The sequence below is a fragment of the Carcharodon carcharias genome, chromosome 8 (assembly GCF_017639515.1).
Source record: "Carcharodon carcharias isolate sCarCar2 chromosome 8, sCarCar2.pri, whole genome shotgun sequence".
Classification (NCBI taxonomy): domain Eukaryota; kingdom Metazoa; phylum Chordata; class Chondrichthyes; order Lamniformes; family Lamnidae; genus Carcharodon; species Carcharodon carcharias.
In genome coordinates this window covers 102,699,479-102,719,158 of record NC_054474.1, presented here as the reverse complement: position 1 = coordinate 102,719,158, position 19,680 = coordinate 102,699,479, and the positions used below count along the sequence as shown (strand labels likewise).

Sequence of the window (19,680 nt, the reverse complement as noted above, 5' to 3'; positions counted from 1 at the left end):
GAACCGTAACCTGAACAATCCCCATCCACCGCTGCTTTCCTCTGCTTGACTGAACTTGTTCTCTCACTGAACATTTTCTCCTTTAACTTGTCTCACTTTCTCCAAATAAAAGGTGTGGCTATGGGTACCCACTTGGGCCCCAGTTATGCCTGTCTTTTGTCCTATTCAGGCCCCCTCCTACAACTCTTTTTTTAATACATCGATGACTGTTTCGGTGCCGCTTCATGCTCTCATCTGGACCTGGAAAAATTGATCAGTTTTGCTTCTAATTTCCACCTCTCTCTCATCTTCACATGGTCCATCTCCAACAATTCTCTCCCCTTCCTTGATCTCTCTGTCTCCATTTCCGGTGATAGACTGTCTACCATTATTCATTACAAACCCACCAACTCCATAGCTACCTTGATTACAGCTCCTCACACCCTGCTTCCTGTAAAGACTCCATCCCATTCTCTCAGTTCCTCTGCCTCCATCACATCTGTTCTGATAATGCTACCTTCAAAGCGCTTCTGGCATGTCTTCTTTTTTCTTTAACGGAGGGCTGCCATCTCACTGTTGTTGACAGGGCCCTCAACTGTGTCTGACCCATCTCCTGCACCTCTGCCCTCACCCCTTCGCCTCCCTCCCAGAACCAAGATAGGGTCCCTCTTGTGCTCACTTTTCACCCCACCAGCCTCTGCATTCAAAGACTCATCCTCCTATCTACCAACTCCAGCATGATGCCACCACCAAACACATCTTTCCTTGACCACCAACCACCCCGCCCCCCCCACCCCGTCCCGTCAGCATTCAGTAGGGACCCTTCCCTCCGTGAACACCTTCACTCCGTCCTCAAGCATGACCAAGTCCTTCCTGTCATTTGTCATTTCAACGCACCATCCTGCTCTCATGCCCACATGTCCGTCCTTGGCCTGCTGCAATATTCCAGTGAAGCCCAACTGGAGACACAGCACCTCATCTTCCGTTTAGGCATTTCAGAGCCTTCTGGACTTAACATTGAGTTCAACAACTTCAGACCATCAACTCGTGTCTCCATCTCTATTGCTTTTTTAATCCAACTTTTAAAACATTTTTATTTCAATTTTAATTTTAATTTTTATTCTTATTCATTTCATTTTTATTTTTTATTTATTTGTTTTTTTAATCCTTTTCCCCCAACCCCACTCCACAGAGCCATCTGTCACTTGTTTCTATGTTGTACTTTCGCAGAGTGCTCACCCTTGTTCCGCTATTAACACATTCTACCACGATCAGCAGATTCTTTAGTCCTCACCGCTACCATTAACACTCCCTTTGTCCTGTGTCCATGACATCTTTGTCTAATCTCTCCTTAGCTCCCAGCTATCTCTGACCTTCTGTCTTGCTTCACCTGTTCCACCCCCTCTTAAACATAATAAAATCCATCACATTTCTACTTCTCTTTAGCTCCGATGAAGAGTCATATAGACTCGAAGCATTAACTCTTTTTCTGTCTCCACAGATGCTACCAGACCCTGAGATGCTGAGATTTTCCAGCATTTTCTGTTTTTATCTCTGGATTACTTTTCTAGTGACAATATCACTATACATCCCAAATGGTCAGATGTCAGTAGCTCTGCCATTCCACAATACATCAGAAAAGTATAGCAGATGCTGGAAATCTGATAAAAAAACAGAAAACGCTGGAACTACTCAGCAGGTCCGGCAGCAAATGTGACGAGAGAGAAATAGAATTAATGTTTCAACCTGATTGCAGGCATATAAATAGTAAAACAGTGGTAAGAAAATGGGTGGGACCTATTAGGGACCTAAACGGGGATCTGTGCATTAAGGCGGAAGGCATTGCTGAGGCGCTAAATGAGTACTTTACATCTGTCTTTACCAAGGAAGAAGCTGCTGCCAGAGTCAGAGTGAAGAATGAAGTGGTTGAGATATTGGATGGGCTAAGATTGATAAAGAGGAGATATTAGAAAAGCTGACTGTACTTAAAGTTAGACCAGTTGGGATGCATCTGAGGCTGCTGAGGGAAGAGGTTGTGGATGCTTCAGTGTTGAATACATTTAAGGCTGTATAGACAAATTTTTGGTGTCTTGGGATTAAGGGATATGGGGAACAGGCAGGAAAATGGAGTTGAAGCCCAAGATCAACCATGATCATATTGAATGGTGGAGCAGGCTCCATGGGCTGAATGGGCTACTCGTTCTCCTATTTCTTGTGATCTTGTGACAGAGTAGATAGGGGGAGAAACTCTTCCCATTGGAGGAAGGAACGAGAACTAGAGGACATAGATTTAAGGTGATTGGCAAAAGAAGCAACAATGATGTGAGGAAAAACCTTTTTACATTGCATTAAAATTTGGAATGCACAGCCTGTGAGTGTGGTGGAGGCAGTTTCATTCATGACTTTTAAAAGGGAATTGGACAAGCACCAAAAGAGAAAAACATTGCAGTGCTGCAATGAAAAGGCAGTGAAGTGGGACTAGGTGGATTGCTGTTACAGAGAACCAGCATGGACAGGACAAGCCAAATGGATGCCTCCTGTGCTGTAACCATTCTATGATTCTTTGGTTAGAAGGGAGACCTTGAAGCCTTGCTTAACACCCAGGTAACACCTGCCTGAGAAAGATCACAGCCTGGAGCTGGAAAGTTTGTGATTGTGGCTCTTGCAGTCAAGGAAAAAGGGAGTTTTTGTTTTGAAAGTTGTTATTTTCACCCATGTCAGTCATTATAACACTGATCTGTAGCTGCATGGGCAGAATATCATCGAATCAGTATTGAATGATATACAATCAAATGCACCTTTGATGTATGTAATGGAGAAACATGTGAATTGTTGGAGCAGATATTTTGGAGTTATATTAAGGAGGAGGGAATGTGGAGTTGAGGTTAAAATCAGATCAGCCACGATCTTATTGAATGGCGGAGCAGGCTTGAGGGGCCAAGTGGCCTACTCTTGCTCCAAAATTCCTATCTTGGTACATCTGATCAACCTGTGCACTGAGCTTAAAAGAAAACAACAAATGCTGGAAAAAGCCAGCAGGTCTGACAGCATCTGTGGAAACAGAAACAGAGAAAGCATTTCGAGTCCATAGGACTCTTCCTCAGATCTAAAGGGAGGTAGAGATGTGGTGTAATATATACTGATTAAGTCGGGTGGACCCCGTGAAGCTGGATAGAAGGCCAGTGATAGGTGGAGGCAAAAGAGAGATGGCAAAAGATGTCATAAACTAAAGGTCAAAGAGTGGTTATACTGGCTAAAGGAGGTGCTAATGGTGACATTAAGAAAGCAAAATGTGATAATGGCCGGACCAGGGTAAGCACTCTGGAAAGTTACAGATGGCCCTAGTGGGGGTGGGATGGGGGAAGAAAGATCAAAAATAGGTTAAAAGCTGGGGATAAAACAATGAATGAAAATGGAAATAAATTTTAAAAATAATAATGAAAATAAGTGGGAAAAAAAATTAATGAAAATTTTTAAAAATAAATAAAAATGAATATGGAAAAAAGGGGGTGGGGATAGAGGAGAGAGTTCATGATCTGAAGTTGTTGAACTCAATGTTAAATCTGGAAGGCTGTAGAGTGCCTAATCTGAAAATGAAGTGCTGTCCCTCCAGTTTGCGTTGAACTTCACTGGAACATTGCAGCAGGCCAAGGACGGATGTGAGCAGGATGAGGTGTTGAAATGGCAAGCGACAGGAAGATCTGGGTCATGCTTATGAACAGACAGAAGGTGTTCCACAAAATGGTCACCCAGCCTGCGTTTGGTGTCTCCAATGTAGAGGAGACTGCATTGGGAGCAGCGAATGCAGTAGAAAAATTGAGGGAAGTGTACTTGAAAGGAGTGTTTGGGCCCTTGAACGGTGAGGAGGGGGGAAGTAAAGGGGCATGTATTGCACCTTCTGCGATTGCATAGGAAGGTACCGTGGGAAGGGGATGAGGTGTTGGGGGTGATGGAGAAGTGGACCAGGGTGTCCTGGGGGGAGCGATCCCTACGGAATGCCAACGGGGGCTGAAGGGAAGATGTATTTGGTGGTAGCATCATGCTGGAGTTGGCAAAAATGGCAGAGGATGATCCTTTGAATGCGGACACTGGTGGTGTGAAAAGTGAGGACAAGGGGGACCCTATCATGGTTTTGGGAGGGAGAGGAAGGTGTGAGGACAGAGGCGTGGGAGATAGGTTGGGCATGGTTGAGGGCCCTGTCAAACACTGTGGGTGGGAAACCTTGTTTAAGGAAGAAGGAAGACATGTAAGAAGTACTGTTTTGGAAAGTGGCATCATCAGAACAGATGCGACGGAGGCGAAGGAACTGAGAGAATGGGATGGAGTCCTTACAGGAGTCAGTGTGTGAGAAGCTGTAGTCAAGGTAGCTGTGGGAGTCGGTAGGCTTGTAATGAATATTGGTGGACAGTCTACCACCAGAAATTGAGACTGAGAGGTCAAGGAAGGGAAGGGAAATGTCGGAGATGGACCTTGTGAAAGTGATGGAGGGGTGGAAATTGGAAGCAAAATTGATAAATTTTTGTAGGTCCAGGTGAGAGAATGAAGCAGCACCGAAACAGTCATCGATGTACCGATAGAAGAGTTGTGGGAGGGGACCTGAGTAGGACTGGAACAAGGAATGTTTCACATACCCCATAAAGAGACAGGCATAACTGGGGCCCATGCGGGTACCCATAGCCACACCTTTGATTTGGAGGAAGTGAGACAAGTTTAAGGAGAAATTGTTCAGTGAGAGAACAAGTTCAGCCAGACGGAGGAGAGTCGTGGCGGATAGGGATTGTTCGGGCCTCTGTTCAAGGAAGAAACAGAGAGCCCTCAGACCATCCTGGTGGGTGATGGAGGTGTAGAGGGATTGGACCTTCATGGCGAAGAGGAGGTGGTTAGGGCCAGGGAACTGGAAATTGTTGATATGATGTAGGGCATCAGAGGAATCACGGATGTAGGTGGGAAGAGACTGGACAAGGGGAGAGAGAACAGAGTCAAGATAGCAAGAAATAAGTTCCATGGGGCAGGAACAGGCTGACACGATCGGTCTACAGGGACAGTCCTGTTTGTGGATTTTGGGAATGCGATAGGAGCGGGCTGTCTGAGGTTGGGAGACTATGAGGTTAAAAGCTGTGGAGGGAAGATCTCCAGAGGAGATGAGATCAGTTACAGTCCTGGAAACAATGGCTTGATGTCTGGTGGTGGGGTCATGGTCCAGGGGGAGGTAGGAGGAAGTGACTGCGAATTGGCACTCAGCCTCTGCGAGGTAAAGGTCAGTACACCAGACAACAACAGCACCAGCCTTGTCAGCTGGTTTGTTAACAAAGTCAGGGTTGGACCTGAGAGATTGGAGTGTGGCAAGTTCAGAAGGAGACAGGTTAGAGTGGGTGAGAGGAGCAGAGAAATTGAGACAACTGATGTCACGCCGACAGTTCTCAATGAAAAGATCAAGGGCAGATAAAAGGCCAGAGGGAGGGGTCCAGGAGGAGGGAGAATACTGGAGGCGGGTGAAAAGATCCGTTGTCTGCTTCAATGTTCCAGTGAAGCCCAACGCAAACTGGAGGAACAGCACCTCATTTTCCGATTAGGCGCTCTACAGCCTTCCGGATTTAACATTGAGTTTAACAACTTCAGACCATTTAATTTTTCCTCCATCTCCATCCCCCTTTTCTCCATATTCATTTTTATTTATTTATTGAATTTTCATTAATTTTTTTCCACTTATTTTCATTATTATTATTTTTTGCATTTATTTCCATTTTCATTCATTTTTTTATCCCCAGCTTGTAGCCTATTTTCGATCTTTCTTCTCCCCCCCCCCCGCAACTAAGGCCATCTGTCACTTTCCAGAGTGCTTACCCTGGTCCGGCCATTATCACATTTTGCTTTCTTAATGTCACCATTAGCACCTCCTTTAGCCAGTACAACCACCATTAACAACTCTTTGACCTTTTGTTTATGACATCTTTTGCCGTCTCTCCTTTGCCTCCACCTATCACTGGCCTTCTATCCAGCTTCACCGGTTCCACTCCACTTAATCAGTATATATTTCACCACATCTCTACCTCCCTTTAGATTTGAAGAAGAGTCATACGGACTCGAGACGTTATCTCTGTCTCTCTCTCTCTCCACAGATGCTGTCAGACCTACTGGGCTTTTTCAGCATTTTTTGTTTACGTTTCAGATTTCCAGCATCCGCAGTATTTTGCCTTTATTTTAGTGTGTAGTGAGCTTGGTTGACTCTGCAGTTAAAATTTGCAAGTTTTTGTTGTCAGTGCTGCTGTTAAATGCAAGTTTAATAATTGTAAAATTGATAATCTGTGACATCTGACATTGAAAGTTGTGAAGACTATTGATATGCAGAGTGACCTGTAAATTAGAACACACATGTTACCCTCCTCTAACAATAGGGGGACTATAATTGGCCTTAATGCTTCTGAGTTGGGTTGAGACGGGCACAGGGAATCACTAAGAATTCCAATTCATGAATGCTGTTCTTACTAGAAATTTGCCTGTGTGGTTATCAGGTAATGACAGGATTGTCATGCCTCTTGTAACCAAATACCTGCAGGCACTTGCTGTCTTGCCCGTTCAAAATGGATAGCTAGCTGAATGGGGAAAAATTTATGGATCTGTACCCCAACCCTCAGTAAAGGAGAGGAGAAATTGACTTTAAGAAAGCACATTTTCAATTGATTTAGCCTGTTTTGAGAAATTGATCGCTAATTTTATTCTCGTGAATAGATGAAAGAGGAATGGAACCATATTTGTCATCTAACAGCCCATGAAATGCCATTTTTAATTATTAAGATTTACTTTAAAATATAAGGCTATCAGTATGGTTGGATATTTATTCAAAGATTATTTTCCTCTTTCTATTCTGTAGGGATGGTTTAGAGGATCCTTTGGATGACATGGGACTGGTCTTCCAGCAGTTGGATCAGCTGTGTACAGTGAGTCGCTGTGAATATGAGAAAACATGTGCACTGCTCATGCAGCTGTTTGATCAGTCTGCCCAAACCTATCAGGAGCTCCTGCGTGCTCCCAGTAGTAGAAACATAGAAATTGCAATCCAAGAAGGTGAGTAACCTTTCGTTTTCTTTCAAAGCCCTTATTCATGTAAGATCAAATGAACTCCTCCTGAAGATTTATTTGATTCTTTAAATTTAGTATGAGCTTTGTTTCACAATGGCTACTTGTAGCTTAGCTGGTTCAGTATGAACAATTCTGGATGCATATTGAGAATGACATGCAGTGCAGCACAAATGCAACCAGTCTGAAACTCTCACAAACACCCCATCCCCTGTTAACTCCCACTGCAGACCTACTTCTACATCCTGAGTTTCTCAGGAACTTATTCTCTTCCAATGGCACTTAATAGCACACAGTTTTCCTCTATCGCTTCCATCCTGCTCTCCCAGCTACACACTTTCACTTGCAGATGGAAGTCTCTGAAATTCTTGAGATGCCTTCTAGTGGTTTGTGTGAAGGCAACTTGTAAAACTTGACCACTAATCAGCTCTTCCATGTTGAGAAGCTCCTGGATCTACACCTAAAGTGCTGTAACCTGCAAAGCTACAGACTAGGTGTTGGAAGGTGGGATAAAATGGCGGCTAGTTTTTTTACATTTTTTCTTTTCCGGCCAGTGCCGACATGATGGGCTGAATGGCCTCTTTCTGTGCTGTGGTTCTATGGTTTATCCATGCCTTCCTCAGTGACACACATTGAGGTGATGTACCACTATGGAGATCTTTATCCAGGATGTGCCTGGAGGGTGTACACAACTGAGAAATATCATATGATTAGAAAGAGTGATAGATTGGCGAACCGTTTAAAGCTATGCATCAGTGTTTATTTTAACCCTCTCACCCTTCAGAAAGCAGAGAGACAGTTAAAAATACCTGTGCAACTTAACCCCTCTGATGCTTGTGCGGTCTCACAGTCCTGATATTAACCTGGTTCTCAGCAGTGGGCGAGGAAGACACCCACCAGGCTCCTGTTTGAAATATGCGATCAAGCTCTTATTATGTCGTCAGGACTTTTTGACCTTCTTAACCTGCCATCTTAATGTTTGCCCTGTGCAGGGAATGCCATATGGCTTTCCAACCATCCAAAATCTGTTGGAAAAAAGAGCAAAGGCCAGAGGAGGCCCAGCCAGGTGAGATTTTTTTTGTTTCCAACAAATGGAACAGGAATGCTGTTGCAAGCTTTCCTTTCCAAACCAAACACAATACTATGTGCTGGGATCTGACAGCAGAAAAATACATGAGGCCTGGAGAGTTAATGTTCCAGGCCTCATGCTTGGTCAGCACACTCAGTTGCCAGCACCAAAGTAAGGACTGTTGGCCAATCATGCAGCTCTTCCTGTGATGATTTGGTGGGGCTATAAGGCCTGCTATAATTGACTGTCATTGCTCACAAACTCACAACAGCAGGGGTTGCTGACAACAGAGCGTCATTCAATGCCTTGTTCGCCTGATGTGCTATAATTTATTTTTATTCTTTCATGAGGCATGTGTGTCACTGGATAGGTAGCATTTTTGTTGCCGATCACTAATTGCCCATGAGGAGGTGGTAGTGAGCTGCCTTCTTGGAACCACTGTAGTACTTGTGGTGTCAGGGCACCCACAGTGCTGTTAGGGAGGGAGTTCCAGGATTTTGACCGAGCCACAGTGAAGAAACGGCTACATATTTCCAAGTCAGGATGGTATGTGGCGGTCCCTCATTCTTGTCAAATCAGGGATTATAACAAACCTTGAACATGGGTCATGCATTGAGTGTCCCTTGAGTGCCACTGATGTTTCAGGGACATGGTTCCTCAGGGTAGTGTCTGAGACCCAACCATCTTAAGCTGCTTCATCATGACCTTCCTCCCACCATAAGGTCAGAAATGGAAATGTTTACTGGTGATTTCACAATGTTCAGCACAATTCGCGACTCCTCAGATACTGAAGCAGTCTATGCCCATATACAGCAAGACCTGGACAAAATCCCGGCCTAGGCTGACAAGTGGCAAGTAACATTTGTGCCACACCAGTTCCAGACAATGACCGTCTCCAACAAGAGAGAATCCACCTATCTCGCCTTGACATTCAATGTTATTACCACTGCTGAATCCCCCACTATCGACATCTGGGGGGGCTACCATTGACCAGAAACTGAACTGGACTAGCAATATAAATACTGTGGCTACAAGAGCAGGTCAGAAGCTAGGAATCCTGCGGCAAGTAATTCACCTCCTGATTCCCCAAAGCCTGTCCACCATCTACAAGGCCCAGGTCAGGAGTGTGATGGAATACCCTCCACTTGCCTGGATGAGTGCAGCTCCAACAACACTCCAGAAGCTTGACACCATCGAGGACAAAGCAGCCCACCTGATTGATACCCCATCCACAAACATTCACTCCCTCTGACGCACAGTGGCAACAGGATATACCATCTACAAGATGCACTGCAGCAACTCACCAAGGCTCCTTCGACAGCACTTTCCAAACCCGTGATCTCTACTGCCTAGAAGGACAAGGGCAGCAGATGCATGGGAACATCACCACAAGAAAGTTCCCCTCCAAGCCACATACCATCCTGACTTGGAAATATGTAGCCGTTTCTTCATTGTGGCTTGGTCAAAATCCTGGAACTCCCTCCCTAACAGCACTGTGGGTGCCCTGACACCACAAGTACTACAGTGGTTCCAAGAAGGCAGCTCACTACCACCTCCTCATGGGCAATTAGTGATGGGCAACAAAAATGCTACCTATCCAGTGACACACATGCCTCGTGAAAGAATAAAAATAAATTATAGCACATCAGGCGAACAAGGCATTGAATGACGCTCTGTTGTCAGCAACCCCTGCTGTTGTGAGTTGGTGGCCAATGCAGCAACCATATACTCAATGCTGTGGTATCAGCCACTTGCTGTGTGGCACGTCATCTGATGATAAACCTGTTGGATCCCCTTTTATTTTACATGAGCTACACCTGCAAATCTTTAGTGGTTTTAGGATTATTTAGTGATGTCAACAAAGTCAAATTTCACTGAGAAACATTGAGCGTGAAGCTTTACAAAACAAGTACTTTGTAGCCATCTTAAATTGTTAACCTTGAAAAGTGAGGTTATGTGTGCTTTCATTGTGTTAGAAAATATCTTGTAGGTTTTTGCGTGACACAATGAATGGAGGGCAGTTGGGATACAGAAGTTATGGTAGTTCCCTGCTATAACTTGTTTTATCAAAGAATCTTAATCTTGCTCTGTTGACTCATTTCGAGTCATTTCAAATCCAGTGCTCTTTTGCAAATAGTTTTTGTTTCCCTCCCTGAGGATGCTGAACCCAGCATATGGTTCCAGGTACCTCTTTTATGCTTTGGCAGACTATTCAGCTGTGTGTGATCACAGTTGAGCCCATTTCTGGCTTTTCCTGTCACACATGCATGCACATGGTCACTCTCTTTCTCTTATTGGATAGCAAGCACGAGTTGGAATGATGGCAAATCTGTTTACCCCACTACCAATTCCAGGGTGATTGCTGTGCCCCTATTGCCACTCTGACTCAATCCAGACCAGTGACTGAAGCTGAAACTTTGTGCATTAAGGAAATGAAAAACAAGCAAAACTATAAATTCTGAAAATCTGTTCTAGAGAACAGAAAATATTTGGGTGGGTGGTAGTGGAAAGAAACTACGTTGGTCAACATCTAAGGAGAAAACCTTCACCACTCCTGAAGACTGGAATATAACTTTTTCCCTATGTAAGACAGAACAAAACAATGGAGGAGAAATACGTTTATGCTACATACAATGAGAGGTGGGGGCACAGATCCCCAACTCTACCAAATGGATAAACCACAGATTGGTTGCTTTATTTTACTGAATACTGACTCATTTTGTTCCCTTGACCTTGGTAGTATCGGGATTGTGTATCGCTCTGCCACGTCTCACCCAGGATTGGAAAGCCTGCTATTCTCCAGGTGCTTGCTATTCTCAGCCAAGCGGGAATGCATGCCTCTGCTTGGTGCAAAGCATTAAGCTTCTCTGGGGACCTGCCACTGGGTGACCATAAATCTTTCTCCCCACAGGAAAAGCACTTCTTTCAAAACAAAATGCTCTTTAAGTTAGCAGAAGGAAATCCATTACTGACATGATTCTAGCTGGAATTGGCAAAATATAGACTTAAGATCCTTTGATGGCTTTAGTATTTCACTATGAGAGCATATCCCCCCCTGTAGTACTGTTCATCATTAAGCTGAATGAAGAAATAAATCAGATTCACCAGAGTGAATTACAGTAACCTGACAAATATCACGTAAATTTTACTGCCTTAGTCAAGACGCACATGGGTAAAGAAATACGGCTTCATGGACTGTGTGGAATCATTGGTGTTGTAGACTGGGGGCTAAGACAATCAGTGAACATGGTTTAAAATTGAGAAATATATGCGAGGCGCTGGGGCCCATTGAGCAAGAGAGCACCGAGGTTAAAAATAGTAAGACAGAAGACCAGGCAAATCAATAATTAGTGTTATCAAGTCTGGAGTTTAAAGGGTCATGAATTTAAAAGGAAGGGAAGGAATTTTGAGAAAAGACAGCTAGGCTGCATTTATAAAACATTTTTATCAGGCTTCAGAGAAGCGACCTAAAGTATATCATGTACAGTGATTTACTTTGAAGCGCAGTGTCTGCTGTTATATAGGTAATCCTGGTAACCATCTTGTAGATAAATCGAATAAAGAGTCAAGAGACAGTCAGTCTAGTTCTGGTGGTGTTAATTGAAGGAGCAAGTTGGCCAGAGCACCAGGAATAGTGCAATGGGATATTTAGCAAGTGACAGTTCTGCTAATGTCTCATCTGATGTGCTGAGTGTCTGGGAGGATAGTCCAAGTGCTGAAATTAACCAGCCAGGATTGTGCACTCATGTCCTGGAGTGGGACTTGAACCCACAACCTCAGTGGGGGAATGGGAAATGAAATACACTAATTTAGGTCTGTTTGCAGTAGAAAAATGTGGTTCACGTCTGTTTCTTGGGACACTGACGTGCAAATCAAAATGTAACAAAACATTGTGATGAGAAAAAATAATTTCCAAATATTGATTTACTGATCGGATTTATTTTGTGGAATTTCCAAGCTTGCTACTTGAACATGTGGAATCATTTTATTGCACAACATTGCTTGTTTTATTATCATGTTGATCAAGAAAAAGCTCCATTTTGATGGTAGAATGGGTTATATCGTGGCATTGATTCATACAGATCAAGTGACCTTGAGGTAGCTGAATTTGACTCTGCTAACACTGAAAGGACAAAGCAATAATTCCAAATGAAAGCCAGCTGTGCTGTCACTGTCCAGCATCTACTGGAAGTGTATATTGATGAAAACTGGGAAAGCAAGACTAACCTGAGGTGATGCCTCTCCCCATCTGTAGCTGGGTATGTTGTTCTCAGTCACTGATCTGAATTACGAATGACTTCGTAGGTCAGTAAGGGAGAGTGAATCCTGTGGAATTTCAACTCAAGAAACATCACTGCCTTTAGCAGAGAATGGTAAATCAGTAAAAAAAAAATAAATCTGATCTGCAATGAGACATTGATCACCCATTTTCTAATTGCCCCACTGTTACTCAGAGAGGTTGCTTTGCTGCTTCAGATAATTGGAATAGCAAGCACACAGTTAAGAACCACATTCCTCAGTTGATTCATATTGGAATTGGTAAGAATGTAGGCTAAGATCTTCAGATTGTTTAGTGGGTGTGGATAAAACCAAAGAGATCACAAGGTCGTGGGTTTGATTCCTACTTTGTGCTGAGTTAGCTGATTCAGCCAATACAATGGTTCAAATGCTCTGGGTGAAGAGGAGCAGAAATCAGCCAGAGGTCTCATTTCTGATCACAACCCCGTGACACGTGCTAGAATTGCATGTGTATGGACTAAAAGACAAGTATGGGGTGGTACAGAGCTGTGATGACCCCCACAGTTGAACATCCTATTAATGCTTAATGTCTAAATTTACACATGAACAATAGTCCCTTGTGCATGGCAATGGGAGTCTGTTGGAGCCCAAGAAATCCATGCCCCTGTTCAACTTGGGTCTTTTGAAAGAAAACAATGGGGAATTGATCCAAAGAAATTGCAATGTAAGCTTTCGATATTCTATTTAATGCTAGTCTTATAACAGCACTTCATCTGGACATTATATTGTCTCTTGAACAACCAGATTTCTAAAATCTTGTTCAGAGTTTATATTGTTTAAAAATGAGCACAAAGAGCTTTGTGGCAATCATTTCCTAATGGTTACTAAGTGACTATCCACTTCCCATGCTGTGGCTTGGTTGAGATGGACATCTTTTCAAATCTAATTCTATATAGTAGCTAGCAACATTATTTGCAAAGGTACATCTTTTCCCACTTGTGGAAGTGTTTTAGACAGGTGGCCACTTATTTCACTGCATTAAGTACACCAGAGCACCCAGTTTGCCCATTCTTCTTCCTTAGTACTGACAGAAAGCACTGCATAGCCATATATATTTCTTTGTTTTCCCCTCAGAGTTGCAGCTCTCATGTCACAGTTGACAACTGTTCAGATGATTTGTGCAGTGATCCCTACCACCAGCACAGATTTCTATTTCCCAATCTAATCAGCTCTTAATTAGTCAGAAACTCTAAGCAAGGTGGTGCCAATTTTGAGAAATCCACAACAGTCTTATGCTGATTCATGGTTTGTATTTCAGGATGTCACTGCTAAATAAAACATGGGAAATTTCCAATACCACACTGCCTAACAGTGCCTTTCACCAGTAAATTGATTCCCATCATCCTTGAAGCTAAACTGTTAAGAGCTTGGCGAGTTGGGATATTTTAGTAATTCAGCAAGATAAATCCAGCTTTTGTGGTGATTTTGTCAGGATCAAAGGACTTCAGTTGTATGACTTGTGCGGGCATTTCAACTCATAGTACTTTCACATATTGAACACTAAGGCTAGAAATGTTATAAATGGAGGGAGGATAAGTTAGAAAAGGTCTGTATTTACTAACCTGATATCTTTTCCCTTCTTCTAGGAGGTGCATCAAATCAGCCGTGATCATGTTGAATGGCGGAGCAGGCTTGAGGGGGTTATATGGCCACTTCCTGCTTCTATTTCTTGTGTTCTTATAGAACAGGAGAAAAGAACACAGAAACTGAGATCATTCTTAAGAAATGAATATATACCAATCTTACCGTAAATATTGTAAAAGGAGACATTTTCTTGGATTACTGCCTGCTTTGGATAGCTATGGATGATCAACACAATATTTTGTTAAATACCCTTGGCCAGATGAATCCAATTTTTCTCCCTCTCCTTTCTAAATAGAAAAAAAATAGAAAATAGGAACACGTGAAGGCCATTTGGCCCTTCACATCTGCTCTGCTATTCAATATGATCACGGCTGATTCTGTATCTCAATGCCATATTCCTGCTCTCTCCCCATACCCCTTGACACCTTTAGAGTCTAGAAATCTATTTATTTCCTTCTTAAATATATTTAGTGACTTGGCTTCCACAGCCTTCTGTGGTAGAGAATTCCATAGGTTCACCACTCTGAGTGTAGAAATTTCCCCCCATCTCAGTCCTAAATGGCCTATCCCATATCCTGAGATTGTGACCCATTGTTCTAGATTCCCCCAGCCAGAGGGAACATCCTCCCTGCATCCAGTTCGTCTGGCCCCATCAGAATTTTACACGTTTCAATGAGATCCCCTCTCACTCTTCTAAACTCCAGTGAATACAGGCTTAGTCAACCCAATCTCTTATACAACAATCCTGTGTTCTAAGAAATTATGAGGATCAGGTTCGCAGGCGGGTAGTTTGATGCGGAAACAAAGAACAGGCGACTAGCTTGCTAGGATAATATTATTTTATTTTGCTTGTTTCCTACCTAGCCTACATAGGATAGAAACCAGGTCCGATACTCACAACGGGTCTGGCATAATTGGCTATATACTTACTCCACGAATTACTGGAACTGGGAGCCGTCAGTTCTGCGGAGGTGCCGCCTGTGACCCACGCTCGGCGATTAGCTTAACCCGGAGCAGACTCCCCGAACTGGGGACTTTCCAGGCTTATATATGCGCTACTTGCCGAGTTCACTGAGTCCGCGTTGGGCACTCGTCCAACACATTGTTTAGTACTGGGCATTGTTCCCATGCGGTTTCGGCTCCGACTCCCTTCAGTAGATAACAGGAAGTCTCTTAGCAACGTCTTGTGTTCTAGGTCGACTGGTGCCTGGATCCAATCTTGCATGTATTGGGACACCATGTTAACCCCTTATATTACATTCCACTGATTGGCCCAATACATGTAACGATTATACAAATACATAATAATAAGCAATACATTGTTATAACATGTACATGTTTTGTTCCAGTTGCTGCCGCACACGGCAAACATACGTACAGGTCAGTATATTACAACAGGTCAGAATCACTAAAACTCCGATTAAAATGAACAACGGAGGAAATAGGGAACGTCGTGCCGTAGTTGACAGCCCATTGAACAGATCCCACCAGTGATGGGCGGATTCCACCTCTACTACATGAGCAGCGTGTACTACCTTTTGGCCATGTATAAAGGTGGACACAGTCACCCGGGTAACATTGATTTGATGTTGTCGCAATATCTGCTTTAGCTCTTCCGAGCGATCGAGGGCCTGTTTAAAACGCTCTAGCGAGATACTCCAAGGGTGCAGCCATACCTGCCACTGCATAGTGGTGAGGTGTTGCGTTCCGCTGTAATTGGTCAATAGGTAAGTATGGTTCTGCCACCGCCATCGATAGATGCCAGTAAGGCAACCTGAAAAAGGGGTCGTCGGGAGTAAGGCATGGGCATGACTAGTGGCCACACAGAGCGTATGGGGACCAATCTGCCACATCATATCTCGGGGTGCCTCAATCATCCATTCACACAAAGCCGTGTCTTCTGTAAGGCACGGGTCTCGATATCGATCCATCAACAGACAGGCCTTTCCTTGATCCGCCTGCTCACACGCGGACAAGTCATAGGTAAGATTGGTGTCCGGACTGAACCAATTCCCTTTTGTTTTGAGAAAGTAATATCCATCAGATGTAATGACCGGCAATACGTAATATCGGCACACCGTCACAAAATCAGTTACATTCAAGGTTACAAAATGTCCTTTACACAGCGTTGCATTACACCATGTTTTGTCCGGATAGGTGTTCATCCATAATTTCTCAGATACGTTCCACACCCCTCGCCAGGCCTGAACATTAGGCGAAGTGACTATTCGTAAAAATCGTTCTTTTTGCAAATGTGCATGCAGCATTTGGATACCGCAAATTGTCCAGTTCATCTGTACAGTAAAATTTTGGAACAGCCGTTGAGTCGAATCCCACACGTCCAATTCCCATTTTAAGGAATGCAGCAAAATTCGTGCAGTCTCTTCCTGCGTCATCATGGCCGACGGCATCCATTGGCCAATAGTGTACAGGCCTTGTGCAGTTGCTTGCCCCGTACTGGATAATTTAGTACGGGTCACTTCAGAGTCTATAGCATTGGATATCCCCATTACTGTCCCTGCCCCTCCTAACAAGGTATCGTACCATGCCCGTCGTCGCCGTTTAGGGTTACATTCGGGTATGACTGGCAGTCGGACTTGCCAATGTACATTGGTTTGTGCGGCGGTGCTGGCCATTGTCTGACAAGTCGACGCTATGGGGGCCAAGTGTGTGTGGTGTATGTCAGGGACAGTTATCCGGGGAGTAGTTTGGGAAGTCAGAACTGTGAGGGAGCCCTCTGAAACGCCAGACCACCCCCTGACCAACCAAGCCATTCGGCCTCTGCCAGTGATTGTTGTCCCATTAACAATCCACATCTCTCCGTCTGTAGTAATAGTAGTCCATTTAGTACCATTTTCCATATTACACCGTTTTACGGCTCTATTCCAATGACACATATTCACCTGGGCATGGATCGTTAGCGTACAGCCGGGGGCCACTACTGTACCCCACTGTGGCCTCCCACAGCTATCGGTACATCTGTACAACGTACAATTGCTAGTAATAGTCATGATATCGCATCGGTGTCCGGAGGAGCACGTGAAATTGTCCTGTCTCCGCTTTTGGTCACTGACTTTCCAGCCGATAATATGTTCCGGGGTACCATCTTTGCCTATCATTAGCTCCAATTGGGGGGTTGACATACTCTGTCCCAGAATTCCAACAGTCAATAGCACATCCAGAGCCCACCACCATGCCATGATCCGGATCTATGGTAACGAGAAGACGTGGGCTCATGTTTCTCGAAGGTAGCATTGGTTTGCCGGTACATTATGCCAGGCTGAGTTCCCTGGATGGCTCATGTTTCTCGAAGGTAGCATTGGTTTGCCGGTACATTATGCCAGGCTGAGTTCCCTGGATACATTATTGTCACCAAACTATCCTTCCCTTGAGCGATTATTTCTGCCGGTTTTGGAGGGCCATTTGGCTGGCGTACCCAAACTTTAGCCCCCTTTACATCAGTGGATCCGAAACCTCCCGTTCCCCGTTCGGTTATTTTCGTAGGGGCCCCCGTCTCCTCCACAGTGGACATGTCACAAGGTTTAATTACCAATTGGGCGATCTTATCCCCCTTATTAACCACGTAGGGCTCGGTGGTGATGTTGACTAGGATAACCCCAATCTCTCCCTGATAGTCTGCGTCAATAACTCCACCCATGACATCGATCCCTTTCAGCGATAACCCAGACCGTGGGAGAATGTGTCCATAAGTCCCGGAAGGGCAAACTAATCCCAAGCCGGTTTTAACTACCGTTGGCACTTGGGGCACCAACGTCCGGGTAGTCAGGGCCCGCAAATCAAGCCCCGCTGATGCCGGGGTGGCCCGGACTGGCAGTTCCGCTTCCGCATCGAATTTCCACATTTTAATGGGACGCGCCTCGGGCGTGTCACATACCTTTATCATCCTATTTAAGGGTGTAACTCCATTCCCCAATGGACGATTGTTAATTTGTTTTACAACTCGGATGAGGTTCTTTTTCCAATTTGTCAAATCATTCGCCCCCCCCGCCTTCCGAAGAGAGGACTTCAAGATCCCATTCATCCGTTCAATCAGTCCTGCTGCTTGCGGATGATACGGCACATGGTATATCCATTCGACATGATTATCGTTGCACCATTGCTTTATCCGCCCTCCCGTAAAGTGCGAACCATTGTCGCTCTGGACCTGCATAGGCATCCCGTAGAATTGTTCTATCATATCTAAACATCGCAGGGTTGCCTGCTGATTATTATGGCGACAAGGATGGGTCACCAGGACCCCAGACATGGTGTCCACCGCTGTGCAAATGTGCCTGCATCCCTGGGACGTGGGCAATGGGCCCACGAAGTCCATCTGCCAGCTTTGGCCGGGGCCTTCTCCTCGGTGAATGTGCCCCATCATATGCTGGGGCACTCCCTGTCTTTGGTGTTGGCATTGCTCACACTGATTCACTGCGGTTTTTACATCGTCTACCAGCAGGTCTATACCCCGATCCCGGGCCCATTGTAGAGTCCCTTGTACCCCCCAATGCCCAGCCTTTTGGTGTGCCCATCTGGCTAGATCCACCGAGGTGTCCCTCTGTATTACCATAGCTCGAACTATGCCGTCAACATATCGGTTATGGAGGGCTTCTGCGTCATTTCGGGACGTGTGGGCGTCCACGTGTGTGATAAATATCCTTAAATGCTGGGCCTTCTCCCAAATTTCCTCCCACAGCGGCCTACCCCATACTTCCCGACTTTGGATCATCCACTGATTGGCCTGCCATGTGGGCATCCACTGAGTCATCCCGTTAACTACTGACCATGAATCGGAAAATAGGTGTACCCCAATAATTCCGGCCTGCATGATTACCATATGCACCGCCTTGAGCTCGGCCCACTGGCTGCTCTTACCCTCTCCCAATTCTTCCAATGTAATCCCTTGCTTTGGATTATACGCAGCGGCCTTCCACCTACGCCGTCCTGACTTCCATTGAGCTGAGCCGTCCACGAACCAAGCAGTGGCTTGCTCTTCCGGCGTCAGCTCATCGTACCTTTTCCCAAGTTTCACAGGTGATTCTGTGTATTCAATCACCTCGAATCTCACTTCCCCTCCCTCAGGGGCCTCCGCCACTTGCTCATGTAAGACTGACACCCCCTTCTGCCCAGTCTTCACCCTTTCTGACATATACCATTTCCATTTGATGATACTACTTTCTTGGGCCGTCCCTATCCTATGTGTAGTGGGATCACTCATTACCCACGGGAGAATGGGTATAGCCGTTCTCATAATTACTTCGTGCCCTGCTGTCAGGGCCTCGGTTTCCACCAAGCTCCAGTAGCAGGACAACAGTTGTTTCTCAAAGGGGGTGTACCTCTCCCCCGCCGGGGGTAGTTTACGAGACCAAAACCCCAACGGCTTCCTTACGCGTCCTTGTTTTTGCCATAGACTCCAATTTGCATAGTCTCCCTGTGCCGAAACCTGCAATTCGACCGGTCCTGACTGTATTTTTCCTAGGGATACAGCCTGCTGTATCGCTTGTTTGGCCATCTCGAAGGCGAGTTGATGGTTGTTAGTCCATTCAAACTCTGCCTTCTTCCTGGTAATTTGGTATAATGGTCTCAGTATCTGTCCCAAATGTGGTATATGTTGCCTCCAAAAGCCAAATAGTCCAATAAATTGCTGTACGTCCTTTTGCGTGTGAGGAACT

General features: G+C 44.9%; 1 protein-coding gene across 1 annotated transcript in view; it reads left to right on the top strand.

The window, feature by feature from the left end:
* The window catches only part of LOC121281476 (ran-binding protein 17-like), a gene marked incomplete at its 5' end in the record, with an annotated part of 1,080,904 nt that overhangs the window by 195,225 nt on the left and 865,999 nt on the right, over positions 1-19,680 (top strand). Inside the window, one exon of the mRNA XM_041194421.1 lies at positions 6,851-7,044. Coding sequence (XP_041050355.1) covers positions 6,851-7,044 — 194 coding nt within the window. The remainder of the gene's footprint in view (positions 1-6,850; positions 7,045-19,680) is intronic.